Source organism: Mus pahari, chromosome 3 (assembly GCF_900095145.1).
Source record: "Mus pahari chromosome 3, PAHARI_EIJ_v1.1, whole genome shotgun sequence".
Classification (NCBI taxonomy): Eukaryota; Metazoa; Chordata; class Mammalia; order Rodentia; family Muridae; genus Mus; species Mus pahari.
In genome coordinates this window covers 109,581,133-109,600,115 of record NC_034592.1, presented here as the reverse complement: position 1 = coordinate 109,600,115, position 18,983 = coordinate 109,581,133, and the positions used below count along the sequence as shown (strand labels likewise).

Genomic DNA, 18,983 nt, shown 5'->3' with positions numbered 1-18,983 from the left:
TGAACACCCACCCAGGTCTTACAGTGCAAGCATTCCAGTCTGGCAGGGAGTGAAGGCCTTGGCGGGAGGGAGCATTAGCAATTTTAGCAGAGCATAAAAATTGTCCCTTTTCTGCCTGGAAAGGGGCTCGTGTCACATGTTAGGGAGACGTTGTTGGGGAAAACTCCTAAATAAGTAGGATTTCAGCCAGTGTGTTCATGAACTTCACCCTCCCTTGGAATGTTTTCGTTTTGTAAAGGGGAAATAGAGGTTGAGTCATTTACACAGCAAACGGGAGCCTCACCAAACAGAAAACCCTAGGAGATGTTTTTTTGCTTCAGTTCTCAAAACCCAGTTTATGAGATCTGCAGTGCCGTCAGAGACACACTCATGTCTGGTATCATTTCTCGCATTCATCAGATGGCGCTGCCAGTTTTCATAACCATGATGAGCATTCATTGGGTTGCTTATCTACCGAGGACATCGGAGCCTTCTGCTTGCAACAGTAATCCTCTGTGCCTGCTTTTTTTCCTTCCCCACGGTGCATTTCATACAGCCTTCTAACCTTACACATCCTTTTGTTTGTTTCTGCAAACTGCCCGCTAACTGTCTGATATCATCCTTGGAACGTCTAAGTGCAGGCGCAATTTTGGTCCTGGCCAGCAGACGGCAGTGTTGAGCCAGGAAACAAGGTGGCCTGACTTTGCTTCCAGGTCTGCTTTTGTAGTTCGTACATAAACTCTTGGTGTTGCATTTTTATATGCATCACTGTATGTTAAAGAATTCAAAAGCTGAAGGCATAATGCTTGTTTTAATTTGATCATTCTCTCCCATCAGAGGATCTTCAGCATAAACTCATTGTAATAAATGCTTTCCACACTGGGCGGGACATCAGGGAGACAGTTCATTTTGCCCTAAGTCGAAACATCTGCTAACCTATTCTTCACTTTCTGTTTTCTTCTGGAATTCGTCTATACATGTAATGGTATATTCACATGCAGTAGCTGGCTTGGGCATCCTTCTGCAGGGGACATCTGCTGGTATTACTATGATGGAAGCTACTGTGGTCATGCCAACAGACCTGTTATTTATAACCTGGTCACCCACAGCTCTTCTGGGTGGGAATTTACCTTCCTTTTAAAGACATTATCACATTGTTTTAGGAGAACAGTAGAATGCCACTTCTACTGGGGGTTATGTCATCATATAAGCTACTGATAGGTCTAGAGCATTGCGAAGAATTTCTATTTGTAAAAAAACCCCATGTTTGGAGTTTGGAGTTTCTCACAAGATCATTGTTATCATTTAAATTTATGGGGATTTTATGTTTACTTAAAATATTTTCTATTATTTTATAATAATAAGTGGCATCATGTATCTCTTTCAAAGTTAAAAAAATGTGTTTATAAGCGGACTATTGTTTTCAGCCAGGTTATATAATGATGAGCACGTGCGCGTGCGCGCGCGCGCGCGCACACACACGTATGTATGTCAGGAAGAAAGGGAGAGGGGAAATGGAGAAAAGGAAAGAGAGAGAGGGAAGGAGGGGAGCGCTCTGTAATGAGAAGGTTTCATTCATCGCCTTTAGTTTTTGTTTAGCATATTGAAAAACACCGTTTTTCCAGAGAGTGGTTCTTTATACACCAAAGCTATCAAGATTCCTTAGTTAAAGCCAGTTTTTAGGTAGTTTAAAATGTTTTAGATAATTCTGTTTTCTCTATGTTTACCTGCCTATTTCCTCCCCCCCCCCCATGCAGCATTGACATGCACTGCATTCTGCCCATCCTTTTGCTTGATGGACCTAATCCCTGGACCTTACTCCGGATAGTGGTGGCATGAGTTCACTTCTAGGCTGGCCTCTTGGTTCAGCTATAGACAAGCTCTGCATGCTTTGTTATGCCTTTTTTAATTCTTTTATTCTTTAAGGAAAGCAAAGGAAAATTTGCTTGGACAAAACACGAGTTTTTCCAATGGACATGCAGTTTATGAAAACAAGCAGCGGTTGGGGTTGGACGCGGGTGCAGGAGAGACTGTGACAGGAGAATATGCCTTAGTCATAAATGGCCACAGTTTGGTGAGTTTGCCCGAGGCTGTTCTTCTCTTTTTCTTTACTCCAGTAATCATCTCTTTTGTGCTGCCTTAATGAGAGTCCCCTTTGTGTTTTTCAAACAAATGTCACTACAAGAGATAGGGCGTGCACAGGATTTCCTGTTTACAAAAGGAAAGACTTCCAGTGTGCCTTTCAGACATCATTGTTTGAAGGATCACACTGGATGTAAGGCTCTGCAGAACCAGTTCGCAGGGAATCTATGGGTTTTGCCTAACCGGTTACTTGGGTTACTTCGCAAGATGGTTTAAGTGCTTTTGGAAGGGGTTGGGGGATGGCGCAGCTCAGTTTTTCAGTTACTGTTCTTGCTAATGTTTGTGATTTGCGAGTCATAACCTGACCTTCACAGAATTACCACGCCAAATTATTGCCATTAAGATACCTCTGGTGGTTTTTCTAAATAGCAACATTCTGCAGCAAAGCCAAACAATTTGATTTGATTAGGAAATCTGGTTCTTGTCATAATAGAATAAACTTGCATTGTACTTCTAACGCAGTTCAGGTTCCAAGCCCCAAACAAAACTCAACCGCTCCTCCTGAGTCTCTAATTAGAATACAAAAGCCCCGACTGCAGTCTCGTGAAATTATCATTTATATGTACAAAGTACTTAATCTCACATCTTTCTTTGGCTTTGGTGCTCATTTTTCACTTTGGAGTTTGGAAAAATGAACATTTGTTCTTGAGGACAGTTTCTTAGTGGACAAAAGACATTGGAGCTGAGTCTATTAGATTCCCCCTTGTGACCGCCTGCCTGTTAGCTCCTAGCTCTCTAAGCGCTACCCAGCTGGGTCCCAAACACAGCGGCAAAGTGTTGCTTCCACACCATGGAAAGTTACTGAGCTCAGCTGCAGGCCAAGCTCAGTTGGAAACTGGTCCAGATGACGTGAACTTTTCCCTTGCACAGATGAACCCCAACTGAGAGTTATGTCTGTCTGCTGAGATCTGGAGTTGAGTGGCTTGGGCAGCTCGGTAGGACAGGATCCCTCATGTATTATGCTTTTGATAGTATTTGTAGGGCATGGGCTTTCTGGTGGTAACCACGTAGCTTGTCTTTTCCTCTGTTGAAAGAAAGCTCTAAGTTGGAAGTTCTTCAGGATCCCTGTTTGCTTCAAAGCCCTGTGCTCACGAGACCATGAGATGTCCTTCTTCAGTCATGGAGAATTGACTGTATTTTTGCTAGTACAGTCAGGTTTTGTTTGTTTTCTTTTCAAATCATAGCTCCAGTTTTCTCAAGTTCTGAAGCTTTTCTGAATGTCACCAGGCCTGTGTTCATCAAAACCCAAGTCTACTTTTAACCTGTTGATAATAAAGAAAAATGAGCAGAAGCAAAAGGGGCCGTTCTGAGCAAAAGAGCCAGTTATATGCCTTGTCCTTCAGAGCATGTGGTGTATTTGAGAATGATGGTCCACAGTTTTTCTGAGGCATATAGGTTTCGATATAGAATTTTTCTGCACCAGAGTCGCAGCTTTGGCCTCATTTACCCATCCATTGCCTCATACCATTTTCATTGTTTACACAGACTGGCCAGGTCATAGTGCTAGAGAGTGGCGGAGAACTCAGACATGATTGGAACATAGTCCTTGTTTGGGAGATCACAGTATAGTTCTGATAGAAGTATGACAGACGCTACAAAAGAGGAATTAATACAATGCTGTTAGAGCACAGAAATAGACACATTTAATTATTTGTTTAAAAAATAAACAGAGGAGACTTTCTGGCAGAACAGATGTTATTGAGTTAAAAATGCTAGCAAATACAAAGATATAAAGGCGGTCTTGGAAGCAGCAGTGCAGCCTGATGGGGATTACAAGAGGACCTAAAGGCACTACTGAACAGAGCCCCTGAAGAGATGTGGGCCAAACTGGAGTGGGCTGTGAGTGGCTTGCTAAGGGTTCACTCTAAGATATGTTACTCAACAGTAGACTCATGTTCTCTCTGAATGTGTTTAATATAGTGTACAATGTGAGATGTTTCTAGAAATGTAATTATCCAGTTAATTGGAGAGAGTCGTGTTCTCTTTGCAGTAATTGCTTAGGGTATAGAAAGGCTCTTGGTATGTGGAACAAGGGTAGAAATTGGTTGGGGAACCCCGACTGAGGCCTAAGTTGCCTGTCTCCCTCTCAGTCAGGCTCCTGATTTCAGCCACAGTGTTTTGTTAAGGAGAGCCTCTGCTTGGGTCCTTTTCAGCTTGCCTTTGCATCGGCAGTCACAAACACTAATTTTACAAAACGGTGCAAAGGACACTAGCAGTGTGACATGTAGAAATCACCACGGTTGGCAGTTCATACCAGCAGGTTTTAGCTGTTGCTTCCATTGATTTTCAGTAGTTCCTAGTAGAACTTTCCCAATATCTATCATAGCAATATCTTGTTTTGTTTTGTTTTGTTTTGTTTTGTTTTGTTTGAGACAGGGTTTCTCTGTGCAGCCCTGGATGTCCTGGAACTCACTCTGTAGACCAGGCTGGCCTCAAACTCAGAAATCCACCTGCCTCTGCCTCCCAAGTACTGGGATTAAAGGCATGCGCCACCACTGCTTGACACATAGCAAGATCTTGCCAAGATGGCATGGCAACATGTCAAGGAGGTGCACTGAGGGCATGTCTCTTATTTTTGTGTTAAATTCCCTTGAAACTTACCAACAGCTCAATATTCATGTCTTCATTCTTGTTACTGATTCTGTAACCCTGAATTGACCAAGTAATGAAATAGTTCTGAAATGAACTCAGTCAAGAACCATGATATTTGCTTTGTAACTTACAATCATCGTGTGTTCTGTTTGTTTTGATGACACAGGCCCATGCCCTAGAAAGTGATGTCGAGAACGATCTTTTGGAGCTCGCCTGTGTGTGTAAGACTGTGGTTTGCTGCAGAGTCACCCCACTCCAGAAAGCCCAAGTTGTAGAGTTGGTAAAAAAGCACAGAAATGCTGTGACTTTGGCCATTGGTGATGGGGCCAACGATGTCAGCATGATTAAAAGTAAGAGAGTATTTTCTCAATGAGACACACTGCATACATGGAGTCCTGCTTCAGCATGTGATACAATGTAATAGCAATGTGCATTCATTTAATTTTACCATGGTTCTTATAAAAATTATATTTTCTGGGCAGCACTTACACAACTATTAGTACCTCTAAGGCATTTCTCTTCAGTTAAACCACCTGCATATTTCTTAGTTTAGAAAAGGGCATTGCTTTCCTTCTACAGTTTGAGAGGGAGTGACCACTCAGGGCAGTAAATGCAGCCAGGGCTGCATTCCTAGCAGCTAGGGTTGGTCCCAACTTTGGTATTTACAAGTGTAAAAGTGAAAATTTCCAACCTTTACCCAGCCCAGTTTTCTCTTAGGTAAAACTAGCATCAATACTTAACCATGTGACTAGTTCAGGATATATGTGAAAAACTATAATAATTATTATAGCTATACAGTTACAAAAAATGGCTGACATAAAAGAGGAATAAATTTCTTAAAGATGCTGCAATTCTGTTTGGGGATGAAACCTTTTCTGTCTTCTTTTCCCCCCTAGGTGCCCACATTGGCATTGGCATCAGTGGTCAGGAAGGGCTGCAAGCAGTCTTAGCCAGTGACTATGCATTGGCTCAGTTTAGATATCTCCAACGGCTGCTTCTTGTTCACGGAAGGTGGTCCTACTACAGGATGTGCAAGTTCTTATGCTATTTCTTCTACAAGAACTTTGCGTTCACCCTTGTGCACTTCTGGTTCGCCTTCTTCTGTGGTTTCTCGGCACAGGTAAGTAAAACACGCCCTTGTTATTCCTCCCATGAATGGCTCCCACTCTCCAGACTGTCTTACTGATAAAGAAAAGATACTAATATGCCTGATCCAGGACAGTATAGCCATTCGGTGATTTGAGTGTTGATGAACTTTGAATCCAACCCACATAAAAATAAATGGGTAGCTAGAATTTTTCTTGTGTATAGAGTAACTACTGCATCTTGCATATCTTTTAGCTTTTTATGAAATGTGTTGGTTTGATAACAGGTAAGCCTTATGAAGAGTTTTTTTGTTTTTGTTTTGTTCTGTTTTGTTTCATTTTGTTTTCGAGATGGGGTTTCTCTGTGTAGTCCTGGCTGTCCTGGAACTCACTCTGTAGACCAGGCTGGCCTCGAACTCAGAGATCTGCCTGTCCCTGCCTCCCAAGTGCTGGGATGTGCCACCACGCCTGACTCATGAAGAGTTTTTAATATATATTTGTATTCTTTCAAAATCTCACATGGTCATAGTACACCCACCCCATCCCAATTCCTTCCAGATCTGTTTCCTTTCCACCTCCCCAATTTATGTCTTAAAAACTTATCACTTGCCAAATCCAATTTGTGCTGCCCATAAACTCGTGGATGTAGGGCCATTCACAGGGACATGGTCAATCTACCGGGGCTCACAGACTTAAAGAAAACTGAGTTTCTCTCCACTGTCAGTCATCAACCTCTAGAAGCTCCTTAGCCATGAGCACCTCTCCTAGCTGGGCTGGGGTGGGGCCTGATCTCTGCAGACCTCATGCAGGCAACCACAGTCGCTGTGTGTTCATGAGGAGACTGGTTTCTCACTAGTATCTTCTTCCTTTGTTCTGACCTCTGGCTCCTATGGCCTTTCTGTCCCTTCTTCCTCTGTGGTTCCTCAGGGAGATGAGGTGTGATATAGATACCCTGTGTATGGCCGGGCACTCCGCAGACACTCTACATTTTGATCAGTTGTGAGTTTCTGTATTAAGCATCACCCCCTGCACAGAGAAACCTCTTTAATGTGTTCTAAAAGTGACACTACCTGATGGGTACAGAGGTAGGGATTTAGAGGGTAGTGTGATGCTTTACACCAAGAAGTGGTCGGTGCTCAGACATTGGAGCTGTCTCGATACCACACTGGCCAGCTAAAACTCACCTATGGAGAATGCTGACATCATTTAAGCACCCTTTGGCATCCTTTGATCTCGCCGTGCTGGCTGTTGTCGTGGCTCATTGACTCCACCGCTGGGTAGGACTATGGGGTGTTCTCCCTTAACAGCTCATGTAAAACATTCAGATATTATGGGGGCTAATCCTCAGAGGGAAGGCTTCAAGGCCAGTTTCAGCTTGATTTTTTTCAAGCCCTTTTCAGAAGTGTGTGTTGACTCTAGCTATAGGGTCTTCAAGTTCTGGGAGGCCACCAAGGGTAATGGCAGCTGCCTATATTATTTTGACTTACCTGATCCACAACTTTGGTGGAGATTTCCTATGTACTAGGGTTTTTTTTTTCTTCCTAGATTCCATTTCATATAAACTCATGAAGAAATATTTTCTAAAATTGGCAGAACACAGAAATGCATCTCTCTCCCTCCACCCCAATAGGCTGGATAGAGCAAGAAACACATTCTAGAGCTTGCACTTAACCACTCTAAAGATGGAAGCTGAAGTCCTTGTGTGTGGTCTCTGTTTCAGGGGTTCTGAGAACTGGCTGTGAGAGCCACCGGGAGGTGGGGCTGGAATTGGCCAGGTTTGCTGTCTCTCCTCACTGTTTTTCCCTTGATTAGCACCAAGTGTAACGTGTTTTGGCTTCCCCTCCAAGTCCTGTTCTTCTAAGGACAATGTGTTATAATGAGGCAAATACAAGGAAAACAACATGTTTGGAAAAGATACCAACCAGTCTATACAGGTTGAGAATTTATGTGTGTGTGTGTGTGGGGGGGTCGTTCTTGCCTCCACTGAAACCATCTAGATGGCTTTGCTCTCCATTGCCATGTGCTGGAAGTGGAGATTCCCTCAGTGCCTAAAACCCACCTCTTTTGAAGAGAGTGGACAGAGATGCTTTTATTTCCAACTTGTCTTCTCCCGAGTGGCCTACCCGTCAAGGTTCCTTCTCTGCTTAGTCCCGGAAGAGGAGAGACTTACACACATTCTCCTGTATCTTTGAATGTTTGCTTGCTTAGCAGCAATTAGCTTCGTCCCAGTTTAGGGCAGGTGCTCTGTTGGCCTTCTGAGCCACTGCATGAAATGGAGGGAGTAATTCCCACTGACAGAGAACTCACAGTCTGGGAATGATTTTATTTGGAGAAATGTGAAACGGATGTTAAATCACTCCACCATCACATTTATTTGTTTAACCAACTTTTTTTTTGATAAATTTTTTTCATAAATTTTATTTTGCTATTTTCTCCTCCCCCAACTCCTCTCAGATCTCAATTCCATACTCACTCAACTTCTGTTCTTCTTTTCTCAAAAACAAACAAACAAATAAAAAAAAAAACCCAGACAACTTCTCCCAGAAAAGACCCAAAACAAAAAATAAATTACCCCCCCCCCCGCCAAACATAGTAAGACAAAAATGCCTATCTCCTAAAACCCAGAATGAAATAAAAATTCCACAACAAACAGACTTGGAGGGTTGACCAACTATTCCTGGGCATGGAGCCTGCCTTGGAGTGTGGTTGATATGCCCAGTTACTCTCCATTGAAGAAAACTGAGTTCCTCTCCCAGTAGGTATCAATTGCAAGGAGCTTCTTGCTTAGGGGTGGGACATTATATCCACTTCCTTTTTTTCTATGTTGGTATTGTTGCCTGGCTTGAATATGTGCAAAACTTGCACACACTGCCACAGTCTCTGGAAGTTCATATGTGTGTCATTCCTGTTCTGTCTGGAGGACACCAATCACTCACCAGTTTTGACTCTCACAATCTTTCTCCCTCGTCTTCCGCATCGAAGCCCTGAGCCTTGATGAGAAAAGTTAGATGAGAATTCCCCGTTTAGCACTGCCTGCTGCAAAGTCTCTCACTCTCTGGGCTTTGTCTGTGTTAACCCCCATCTGTTTTAAAAAACAGTTTCTCTGATGAGGGCTGAGTGATGCACTGACCTTTGGGTATAGAAATAGGACATTAGGAGACATTTTATTGCTCCACTCCCTTAGCAGAATAATAATAGCAGGTTTTCTTGTAGGTCTATGACCTATCCAGTCTGAAGTTCTTGGGCACTTTTGCTGTGTCAGGTATGGGTTCCATCTCATGGAGTGGGCCTTAAATCCAAATTTTAAACTTAGTTAGTTTTCCCTCTAATATCTCTACCACTCTCACACCAGTATATCTTGCACATAGGTTGTTTTTTGTGGGTCTCAGGTTTTGCTGTTGGGTCATAGTGATGATTCCCTTCCTCCTCCAGATGCATGCAGAGAACATTCTGGAACTGTGAATGCCAGTAGGATGAGGCTTCTGGTTGGGCACCAGGTTGACTTTCTGTTTGATTATATGTAAGTGGTGCATTCAGCAATAGTACCTTACCATAAGGTTGTGGAGAGCAAGAGTACCTGTGGCAATAGTTTATAATGTTTGAGAGGGGTTGTCTGTGGCATCTTTTTGGCCAATGACTCAACAAGATGTAACCCCTTCTTGGCACTAGAGGTTTTACGTGGTGGCATAAGATGTTTTTTCCATTATATGGTAATGACATTTAAATTCTTTCATATATGTATGGTTTTGGAAACCTGTCTTAGAATTCTATTGCTGTGAAGAGACACCATGACCAAGGCAACCCTTATAAAGGAAATCATTTCACTGGAGCTTGCTTACAGTTTCAGAGGTTTAGTCTATTATCAGCATGGTGGGAAGCATGGCAGCCTGCAGACAGACATGGTGCTGGAGAAGGATCTGAGAGTTCTACATCCAGACCTGCAAGAAGAGAAAGCCACTGGGCCTAGTTAGAGACCTTGAAACCATAATTCTCATCCCCAGGATATACTTCCTCCAACAAGACCACACCTGCTGATCCCTCTCAAGTAGTGCCACTCCCTAATGACCAAGCTTTCTAATATATGAGCCAGGGGGGCCAGCCCTATTCAAACCGCTGCAAAGCCTCTACTGTAATAGGTTTCCATATGGTTTTCCATATGGTTTAGTGTTAGTTGTTCCTCTCCATATTCCTTCCTTGACCCGTCTCTCTCCTCCCCCTATTTAAACCTATTTATTCTGGTTTTCCCTTTATCTCTCCATAACACTAAATTTTATTTCCTCCTCCTTGGAAGAACCCCCACCCCCACCCCTAACCTCTCTGTTTACTCAGATGGCAGCAAACTTACCAAAAGTTTCAATACTGTCTTCCATGTATAATACTGTCTTCCACGTATAAGAGAAAACATTTATCTTGTGTGTGTCTGGGAGGAGGAGCGCAAGGACAGTGGCACACATGGGCAGGTAAGAGAACAACTTTCAGGAGACTGCTCTCTCCCTCCACCATGTTGGTTCTGGAATCAAACTCAGGTCATCAGACATAGGGGACAAGCATCTTTACCCACTGAGCTATCTTGATGGCCCTCAGACTGCATGTTGAGGTAGAGCCTTTGCTCTGTCAGAGAGTTTAGAGGTAGGGAGTGTAAACTTTTATTTTATAAAAGACCCTGAGTTCCCCCAAGGCGTGGGAGTCAGTGGTGGCACAGTCAGGTGTGCAGCTCTTGCCCTTTTAGCTCTCTGTCTACTTGACTTGAACAGGCTTCCCCAGGGGTCCTGCCTTCTAGAATCATCTGGAAGCTTGGGTCTATCTTCTTTCAACAAATGCTCCAACTCAGCTGCCACCAAGGGACAAATAAATGTAAGCCAGCCCAGTGAGACTCCAGCTGGGTTACTAGTTTAACAGAGTCTAGATAAAGGTTGGATCATGGCTCGTTCTGCAGGGCATGCCTTACCATGACTCGCTATTGCAGCCTACATTATTTTCCTTGAGTTTAGTGTGTGTGTGTGTGTGTGTGTGTGTGTCCGTGTTATTGTTAATAGCTGTAACTTATTTTAAAAGCACTCAGTCCTTCAGGGGTTTTAATAAAGATGAGTTGTCCCTCCAAAAACTGCAGAGACCCAGTTTAGGAAATTCACATTTGAAACTGTGTAAGTGTTGGCACTGTGTACTTGAGATGATATTATCTGATGACAATTTATCATTGTCAGGAAGATACAGAGATACGTATCTTTAAAAAAAAAAAATCCGTGTAATATGGAAGCAATTATCTTGTCAAAGCTGGAAGAGGTTTGTCAAATAATATAAGAAAATATACAGTGAGACTTTGGAAAGCGATGGGAAAGACTGAGGCTAATCTTGAGGCCCAATGGTGTCACAGGTTTTGATACCTGAGGCCTGTTTCCACAAGGCAGGAGATTTCCTCTGCTTTTGCCTTCCAGATGTGCCCTGGAGAAACCCAGGGACAGGCTGATGTCCAGATGTGCTCTGGAGAAACCCAGGGACAGGCTGATGTTCAGCCTTAGCCCCTCTGCCTTATCCTACTATGAATCTCTGCTAATTATACAAACCAACAACTTAAGAGCTAAAGCTATATACCTCCTATTTCTCTCCCAATGTGTTTTCTTTAGCAGAAAAAATGTTTTTGAGAGATGAAAGAAGTTATACAGCTTTTCTCTCTGCAACTCACAGCACACATGAGGATATACATTTTTAAAGAGGCATCTTATATGTTGTTTTCTTCTATCTATCTATCTATCTATCTATCTATCTATCTATCTATCTATCTATCTATCTATCTATCAGCAGTTCTGGTGCCTGGTTCATGTTAGGCAAACCTTTATGACATTATTTGTAACTTATCACATGCTAGACTCTGAGTTAGTTTCTTGGACTCCTGGATGAAAAATGTCTCCAGGAGCTGACAGGTTGATAGGATGGGGCTGGGAACCAGGATGTAAGTAATTACAGGTCAATGTTACAAAGAACTGAGATGTAGTGGGTCACGGTACTAACAAGGGGCCTGGAATCCAGCCCTGGAATGAGCCTGTGGGAGAAAGGCTGTTGTGTGTTTTAGTCCGTGGATGCTCTTGGCTTCCAAACTGCTTCAAGCTGGTGTCCATCACCTGGGAAAGTAGGTCCTGAGGTGAATGGTGGAATTCACTACAAGGGATGGGAGTGAGCAGATAGACAGGCATCCTAAAAGACCTGCCACCTACTCCAAGCTGATTCCTCAAGATCAATCAAAGCTGAGCAAGCTGGAGTCAGGACAGGCACCCTAGCTGGGGACTGCAGGAAAGGGGAGCGGTGCTTACTGGCTGGGTAGGGCCACAGGCATTGAACAGGTTGACGTCATGAATTTGAAGAATGATTTGGTGATTGAAGGCTGTTGCAGAAAGGGAGGACTCTACAATTTCCTCTTCTCAAATGACTCCAGCTTGTGTCAGGTTGACATAATACTAACTAGCACAGATACGCTGCTAAAAATTTTCTTCCTTCTTGTGTGAGAGCTTTCCTGGGAAGATATAGCATATGTGTTCACTCATGAAAGAAGTGGAACCCACATTGGACCAAAGTAACAACTGCAGTAACGGCCATCCTGGCGACCCAGCTAGCTTTCCTTGGGGTCACTAACAGGAGTGTGGGTGAGGGATTACTTACAGGGTCAGAGATCACATACAGGTGGCTGTGTATGTCAGCACAAAGCCGCATGGTGACACTCATGAAAGCTGTGACCCTAGAGCACTCTGCACGACTTGCAGGCAGCACAAATGGTCTGAGTGTCTCTTTTCTGCTCAGCTGGCCAGGTTCCTCCTGCTGCTGGGGCTCTTTACTCATTTTATAAAGCTGGGGGTGGTGGGCTTCTAGAACCTTCCAAGTTTAAGCTTTTCCTCATGTGTAACGCTATGTTTAGCTCTTGAATTTCATGTGCCCCTCTCTGCCTTACCACTGGGGTGCCCAGAGTGCTACTGGTATACCACTCAGGGGAGGGAGGCAGAGTAACAGGTGGTCCTCAGTCTGTGATTTCCTGGAGTGGAAAATAATGGAGTCTGAGACTATTGCTATGGTTCCTGCCATTGCTATTGTGCCACTGGAAGTCCAGTGTCAAGCTTCCCCTGAAGGGGGACCACAAGCCAGGCAGGAAAGGGAAGGCAAAGCCTGGGACAGCACTTGAACCTGGTTTAGTTCCTGAATGCATGCTGAGAGTATAGAGGGAACTCTTTCCAATGAAGCAACCCCTACTCCTTATGATCCTTGATGAGGAGATGGTTCTTGCTTGTTCAAACTGCTTTATGTGATGGCTAATGTGAATGCAAACACCTTATTCAGAGTAAAACAGGAATGCCCAGTAAGGGAAGCTCATTGGCTGACCTCTCGGGGCATATCTACATACCTCATTAGCAAGGAGAACTCCAGGGTTTTATACTAAGTGACAGACTGTCATGGTCCTCTTAGTGGAACGTTAGTAGTTTCTTGTTCCAGAGCAGGTAGAGGTAGGCAGATATTGGCTCCATTCCTATCATTCTCCATTCTGAGATTCACAGGGTCTGAGCTCGCTCCTTTACCAGTTCTTCTATCTGGTGGCATGGTCCACCTGCCCCACAGGTTTCCATTGGTAGAAAACTTCAACACATGTCTCCTCCCACATTTCCTCCCACATCTCCTGCCACCTTTGCTAGCCTTTCCCCATCCCATCCACCCTTCAGATCTCGATGACAGCGGCACTAATGCTCAGGTGCCTTGTTCTCACCACAGGATCCAGTCACACTGAAAATATCTGAGTGCAATGACCAGCAGCGCTGTTGTCTGTGTTATTTAAGCTCAGTACCACTCCATAGAGCATTGTTGGTTGGGAATTTGGCATCTTTAGAGTGGCTTCCACTTCTCTTTCTTAAACAAATCTATCCTCATTTCAAAAGTAAATGATGCTGCTAAGACATAGGAAACTTCAAATTCAGATTTGGCTTTTAAAGATGCCAGAATATTTTCCCATTAAGATAATTTACATCTGCAGGATGTAATTTAAAGGGTCATTTTATTTATGCCACTAGCAGAACCCACATTAACATCTCTAACTCATTTGATTTTAAAGATCTACAGTACTTTAGCACTTCCCCACAAGACAGTGTGCTCCAGAATATATTCAAAATCTGATAGGTTAATCCAGAGTCTTTTCTTTTTTGGACAATATTTTTTTAATTCACTTTATATCCTGTCACAGCCCCCTCCCTCCTCTCTTCCCAGTCTCGCCCTTACAAATCCTTCTCCCCATTCCCCATTGCCCTTCTGTCTGTCCTCAGCTTAGTACTACAACAGTGCTTCCAATAAAAGATGAGGCTGCCTCAGACTCTGCTGTCTGTTCTTGGTCCCCTTTCCCTACCTGGACTGTCTGGTTGGGCCTCAGTGGGACAGAATGTCTTGCTGGGACTAGATGCCACAAAGTGGGGTGCCTTCCACTTTTCTGAGGTGAAGAAGAAGGGGTAATGGGGAGAGAGATTTGTATTTCTTGATAAATTTCCATGTGAGTGATCAAGTTGAATAATTACTATAAATAACTTAGTATTTGATGCAAAGCTATTTCTCAATACACATTGAAATATAAATGAATGAATGCTATCAGGATGGTCATTGGTTAGGAGACAGAGGTCTAGATTTTAATGTTTGCATATCCCTATAATAAGAGACTCTGAAAGATTCTCTCTCCACATTTCTATGACATCAACAAAATGGACATGTAATTTCTGTTCTGCTGGTGGGACTTATGCAAAGATTTTGTTTGGTTTTTGAAAATGGAGAGTTTTGTAAACCAGGCTGACCTCAAACTCACAATGTAGTTGAGGGTAACCAGGAACCCTGCTTCCTGGGTGTGGTGATTGCAGGCCTGTAGCTCTACCTCTGGGTTATATAGTAGTACAGATCAAATCCAAGGTTCCACACATAGTAAGTGTTCAACCACTGAGTTGCATTGCCAACCCCTATGTAAGACTGCATGGGAGAGGGTGTTTTCAGTGTCTTGCTTACTACATCCAGAGCAGTGAGCACTGGCATCTGTGTTCCCTTTGCTATAAGTCCCTCATAGGAAAAGATCTGGCCTGCCAGGGGACAGCTTGCTTCCAGGGAGTGCTCTGACCCCAGGACTCAGGGGAGATCGCCATTTTCTCTCCAGTGACTGTCTAAGGTGGGAGCACTCAGGAGTGCACAGGCTGCAGAAGCGGCAGAGCAGCTGGGACAGGGTCCTTCCGACCTACATCTGCACCTGAGAGGTGGGGCTGTTCTGAAGCCCTCTGTGCACTGGTCTTGCCAGGAGAGAGAGCTGGTCTCCCAGGAGTGCTGTCACAGGCTTACAGACTCATAGGAGGAACAAGCTCCAGGCAGAGACAGCAATAACATCTAACACCAGCGATTATCAGATGGTGAAAGGCAAACACAAGAATCTTACCAACAGAAACTAAGACTACTTGGAATCATTAGAATCCATTATTCTCACCACAGCAAGTCCTTGATACCCCAACATACCAGAAAAGCAAGATTTGGATTTAAAATAATATCTCATGATGCTGGTAGAGGATTTTAAGAAGGACATAAATAGCTCTCTTAAAGGAATACTGGAGAACACAGCTAAACAGGTAGAAGCCCTTAAAGAGAAAAAACACAAAAATCCCTTAAAGAATATCAGGAAAAGACAACCAAACAAGTGAATGGACCGAACAAAACCATCCAGGATCTAAAAATGGAAGTAGAAACAATAAAGAAATCACAAAAGGAGATAACTCTGAAGATAGAAAACCCAGAAAAGAAATCAGGAGCCATAGATGCAAGCATCACCAACAGAATACAAGAGATAGAAGAGATAATCTCAGGTGCAGAAGATTCCATAGAAAACATTGACACAACAACCAAAGAAAATGCAAAGTGCAAAAAGATCCTAACCCAAAACATCTAGGAAATCCAGGACACAATGAGAAGACCAAACCTAAGGATAATAGGTATAGATGAAAAGGAAGATTTCCAACTTAAAGGGCTAGTAAAATATCTTCAAAAAATTATAGAAGAAAATTTCCCTAACCCAAAGAAAGAGATGCCCGTGAACATATGAGAGGCATACAGAATTCCAAATAATTTGGACTAGAAAAGAAATTCCTCCCTTCACATAATAATCTAAACCCCAAATGCACAAAACAATGAAAGAATATTAAAAGCAGTAAGGGGAAAAGTCAAGTAACATATAAAGACAGACCTATTAGAATTACACCAGACTTCTCACCAGAGACTATGAAAGCCAGAAGATCCTGGGCAGATGTCATACAGACCCTAAGAGAACACAAATGCCAGCCTAGGCTACTATACCCAGCAAAACTCTCAATTAGCATAGATGGAGAAACCAAAGTACTCCATGACAAAACCAAATTCACACAATATCTTTCCATGAATCCAGACCTTCAAAGGATAATAAAGGGAAAACTCCAACACAAGGAAGGAAAGTATGCCCTAGAAAAAGCAAGAAAGTAATCTTTCAAAAAACCTAAAAGAAGATAGTCTCATGAACAGAATCCCAACTCTAACAACAAAAATGACAAGAAGCAACAATAACTTTTCCTTAATATCTCTTAATATCAATGGATTCAATTCCCCAATAAAAAGACATAGAATTACAGACTGGTTACATAAACAGGACCCAACATTTTTCTGCATACAGGAAATCCACCTCAGGGACAAAGACAGACACTACCTTAGAATAAAAGGCTAGAAAAAAATTTTCTAAGCAAATAGCCCCCCAAAACAAGCTGAAGTAGCCATTCTAATATCAAATAAAATTCAATTTCAACTTAAAGTTATCAAAAAGACAAGGAGGGACACTTCATACTCATCAAAGGTAAATCTACCAAGATGAACTCTCAATTCTGAATATCTATGCTCCAAATGCAAGGGCATCTGCATTCATAAAAGCATCTTTACTAAAACTCAAAGCATACATTGTACCTCACACAATAATAGTGGGAGACTTCAACACCCCACTCTCATCAGTGGACAGATCATGGAAACAGAAACTAAACAGAGACATAATAAAGCTAACATAAGTTATGAAACAAATGGATTTAATATATATGTATAGAAGATTTTATCCTAAAACAAAAGGATATACCTTCTTCTCAGCACCTCTTCCAAAATTGACCATATAATTGGTCACAAAACAGGTCTCAACAGATACAAGAAGATTGAAATAATCCCATGCATCCTATCAGATCACCATGGACAAAGGCTGATCTTCAGTAACAACATAAATAATAGAAGCTGAACAACACTCTACTCAATGATAACTTGGTCAAAGAAGAAATAAAGAGAGAAATTAAAGACTTTTTAGAGTTTTATGAAAATGAAGCCACAACATACCCAAACTTATGGGACACAATGAAAGCAGTCCTAAGAGGAAAACTCATAGCTCTGAGTGCTTTCAAAAAGAAACTGGAGAGAGCATACACCTTGACAATACACCTGAAAGCTCTAAAATAATATGAAGCAAATACACCCAAGAGAAGTAGATGTCAAGAAATAATCAAACTTAGGACTGAAATCAACCAACTGGAAACAAAAAGAACTATTCAAAGAATCAACCAAACCAGGAGCTGGTTCTTTGAGAAAATCAACAAAATAGATAAACCCTTATTTGGACTAAGTAGAGGACACAGGGACAGTATCCTAATTAACAAAATCAGAAGTGAAAAGGGAAGCATAATAACAGAAACTCAGGAAATCAAAAAACTCATCAGCTCCTACTATAAAAGCCTATACTCAACAAAACTGGAAAACCTGGATGAAATGGACAATGATGTAGACAGATACCAGATACCAAACTTAAATCAGGATCAGATTAACGATCTAAACAGTCCCAGACCCCCTAAATAAATAGAAACAGTCATTAATAATCTCCCAACCAAAAAAAGCCCAGGACCATATGGGTTTACTACAGAGTTTTATCAGACCTTCAAAGAAGGCCTAATACCACTACTCCTCAAACTTTTCCACAAAATAGAAACAGAAGGTACTCTACCAAGTCTGTTCTATGAAGCCACAATTACTCTGATACCCAAACCACACAACGATCCAACAAAGAAAGAGAACTTGAGACCAATTTCCCTTATGAATATTGATGCAAAAATACTTAATAAAGTTCTTGCAAACTGAATCCAAGAACACATCAACAATCATCCATCATGATCACATAGGCTTCATCCTAGGGATGCAGGGATAGTTCAATATACAGAAATCCATTAATGTAATCCACTATATAAACAAACTCAAAGAAAAAAACCACATGATCCCCTCATTAGATGCTGAGAAAGCATTTGACAAATTCAATACCCCTTCATGATAAAAGTCTTGGAAAGATCAGGAATTCAAGGCCCATACCTAGACATAGTAAAAGCAATATACAGCAGACCAGTAGCCAATGTCAAACTAAATGGAGAGAAACTTCAAGCAATCCCACTAAAATCAAGGACCAGACAAGGCTGTCCACTCTCTCTGTACCTATTCAATATAGTACTTGAAGTCCTAGCCAGAGCAATTAGACAACAAAGGGAGATAAAAGGGACACAAATTGGAAAGGAAGATCTCAAAATATCACTATTTGCCAATGATAAGATAGTATCATAGATAGAAATGACCCCAAAAATTCCACCAGAGAACTCCTAAACCTGATAAACAACTTCAGAAGAGTAGCTGGATATAAAATTAACTTAAACAAATCAGTGGCCTTCCTCTACACAAAGGATAAACAGGCTGAGAAAGAAATTGGGGAAACAAATAAGATAAAATATCTTATATCACTAACTAAGCCAGTGATAGATCTGCATGATAAGAACATTAAGTCTCTGAAGAAAGAATTCGAAAATCTCAGAAGATGGAAAGATCCTCCACCCTCATGGATTGGCAGGATTAACATAGTAAAAATGGCTATCTTGCCAAAAGCAAGATCTACAGATTCAATGCAATCCCCATCAAAATTCCAACTGAATTCTTCACAGAGTTAGAAAGGGCAATTTGCGGCCGTGAGTGGTGGCGCACGCCTTTAATCCCAGCACTCGGGAGGCAGAAGCAGGCGGATTTCTGAGTTCGAGGCCAGCCTGGTCTACAAAGTGAGTTCCAGGACAGCCAGGGCTACACAGAGAAACCCTGTCTCGGAAAAAAAAA

At 42.3% G+C, this 18,983-nt stretch overlaps 1 protein-coding gene across 2 annotated transcripts in view; it reads left to right on the top strand.

The window, feature by feature from the left end:
* Atp8b4 (ATPase phospholipid transporting 8B4 (putative)) overlaps positions 1–18,983 on the top strand; it is a 177,924-nt gene that overhangs the window by 136,908 nt on the left and 22,033 nt on the right. For both annotated transcript variants that reach the window (XM_021193344.2, XM_021193343.1), the window contains exons 21-23: positions 1,906–2,053; positions 4,880–5,063; positions 5,610–5,833. In XM_021193344.2, coding sequence (XP_021049003.1) covers positions 1,906–2,053; positions 4,880–5,063; positions 5,610–5,833 — 556 coding nt within the window. The remainder of the gene's footprint in view (positions 1–1,905; positions 2,054–4,879; positions 5,064–5,609; positions 5,834–18,983) is intronic.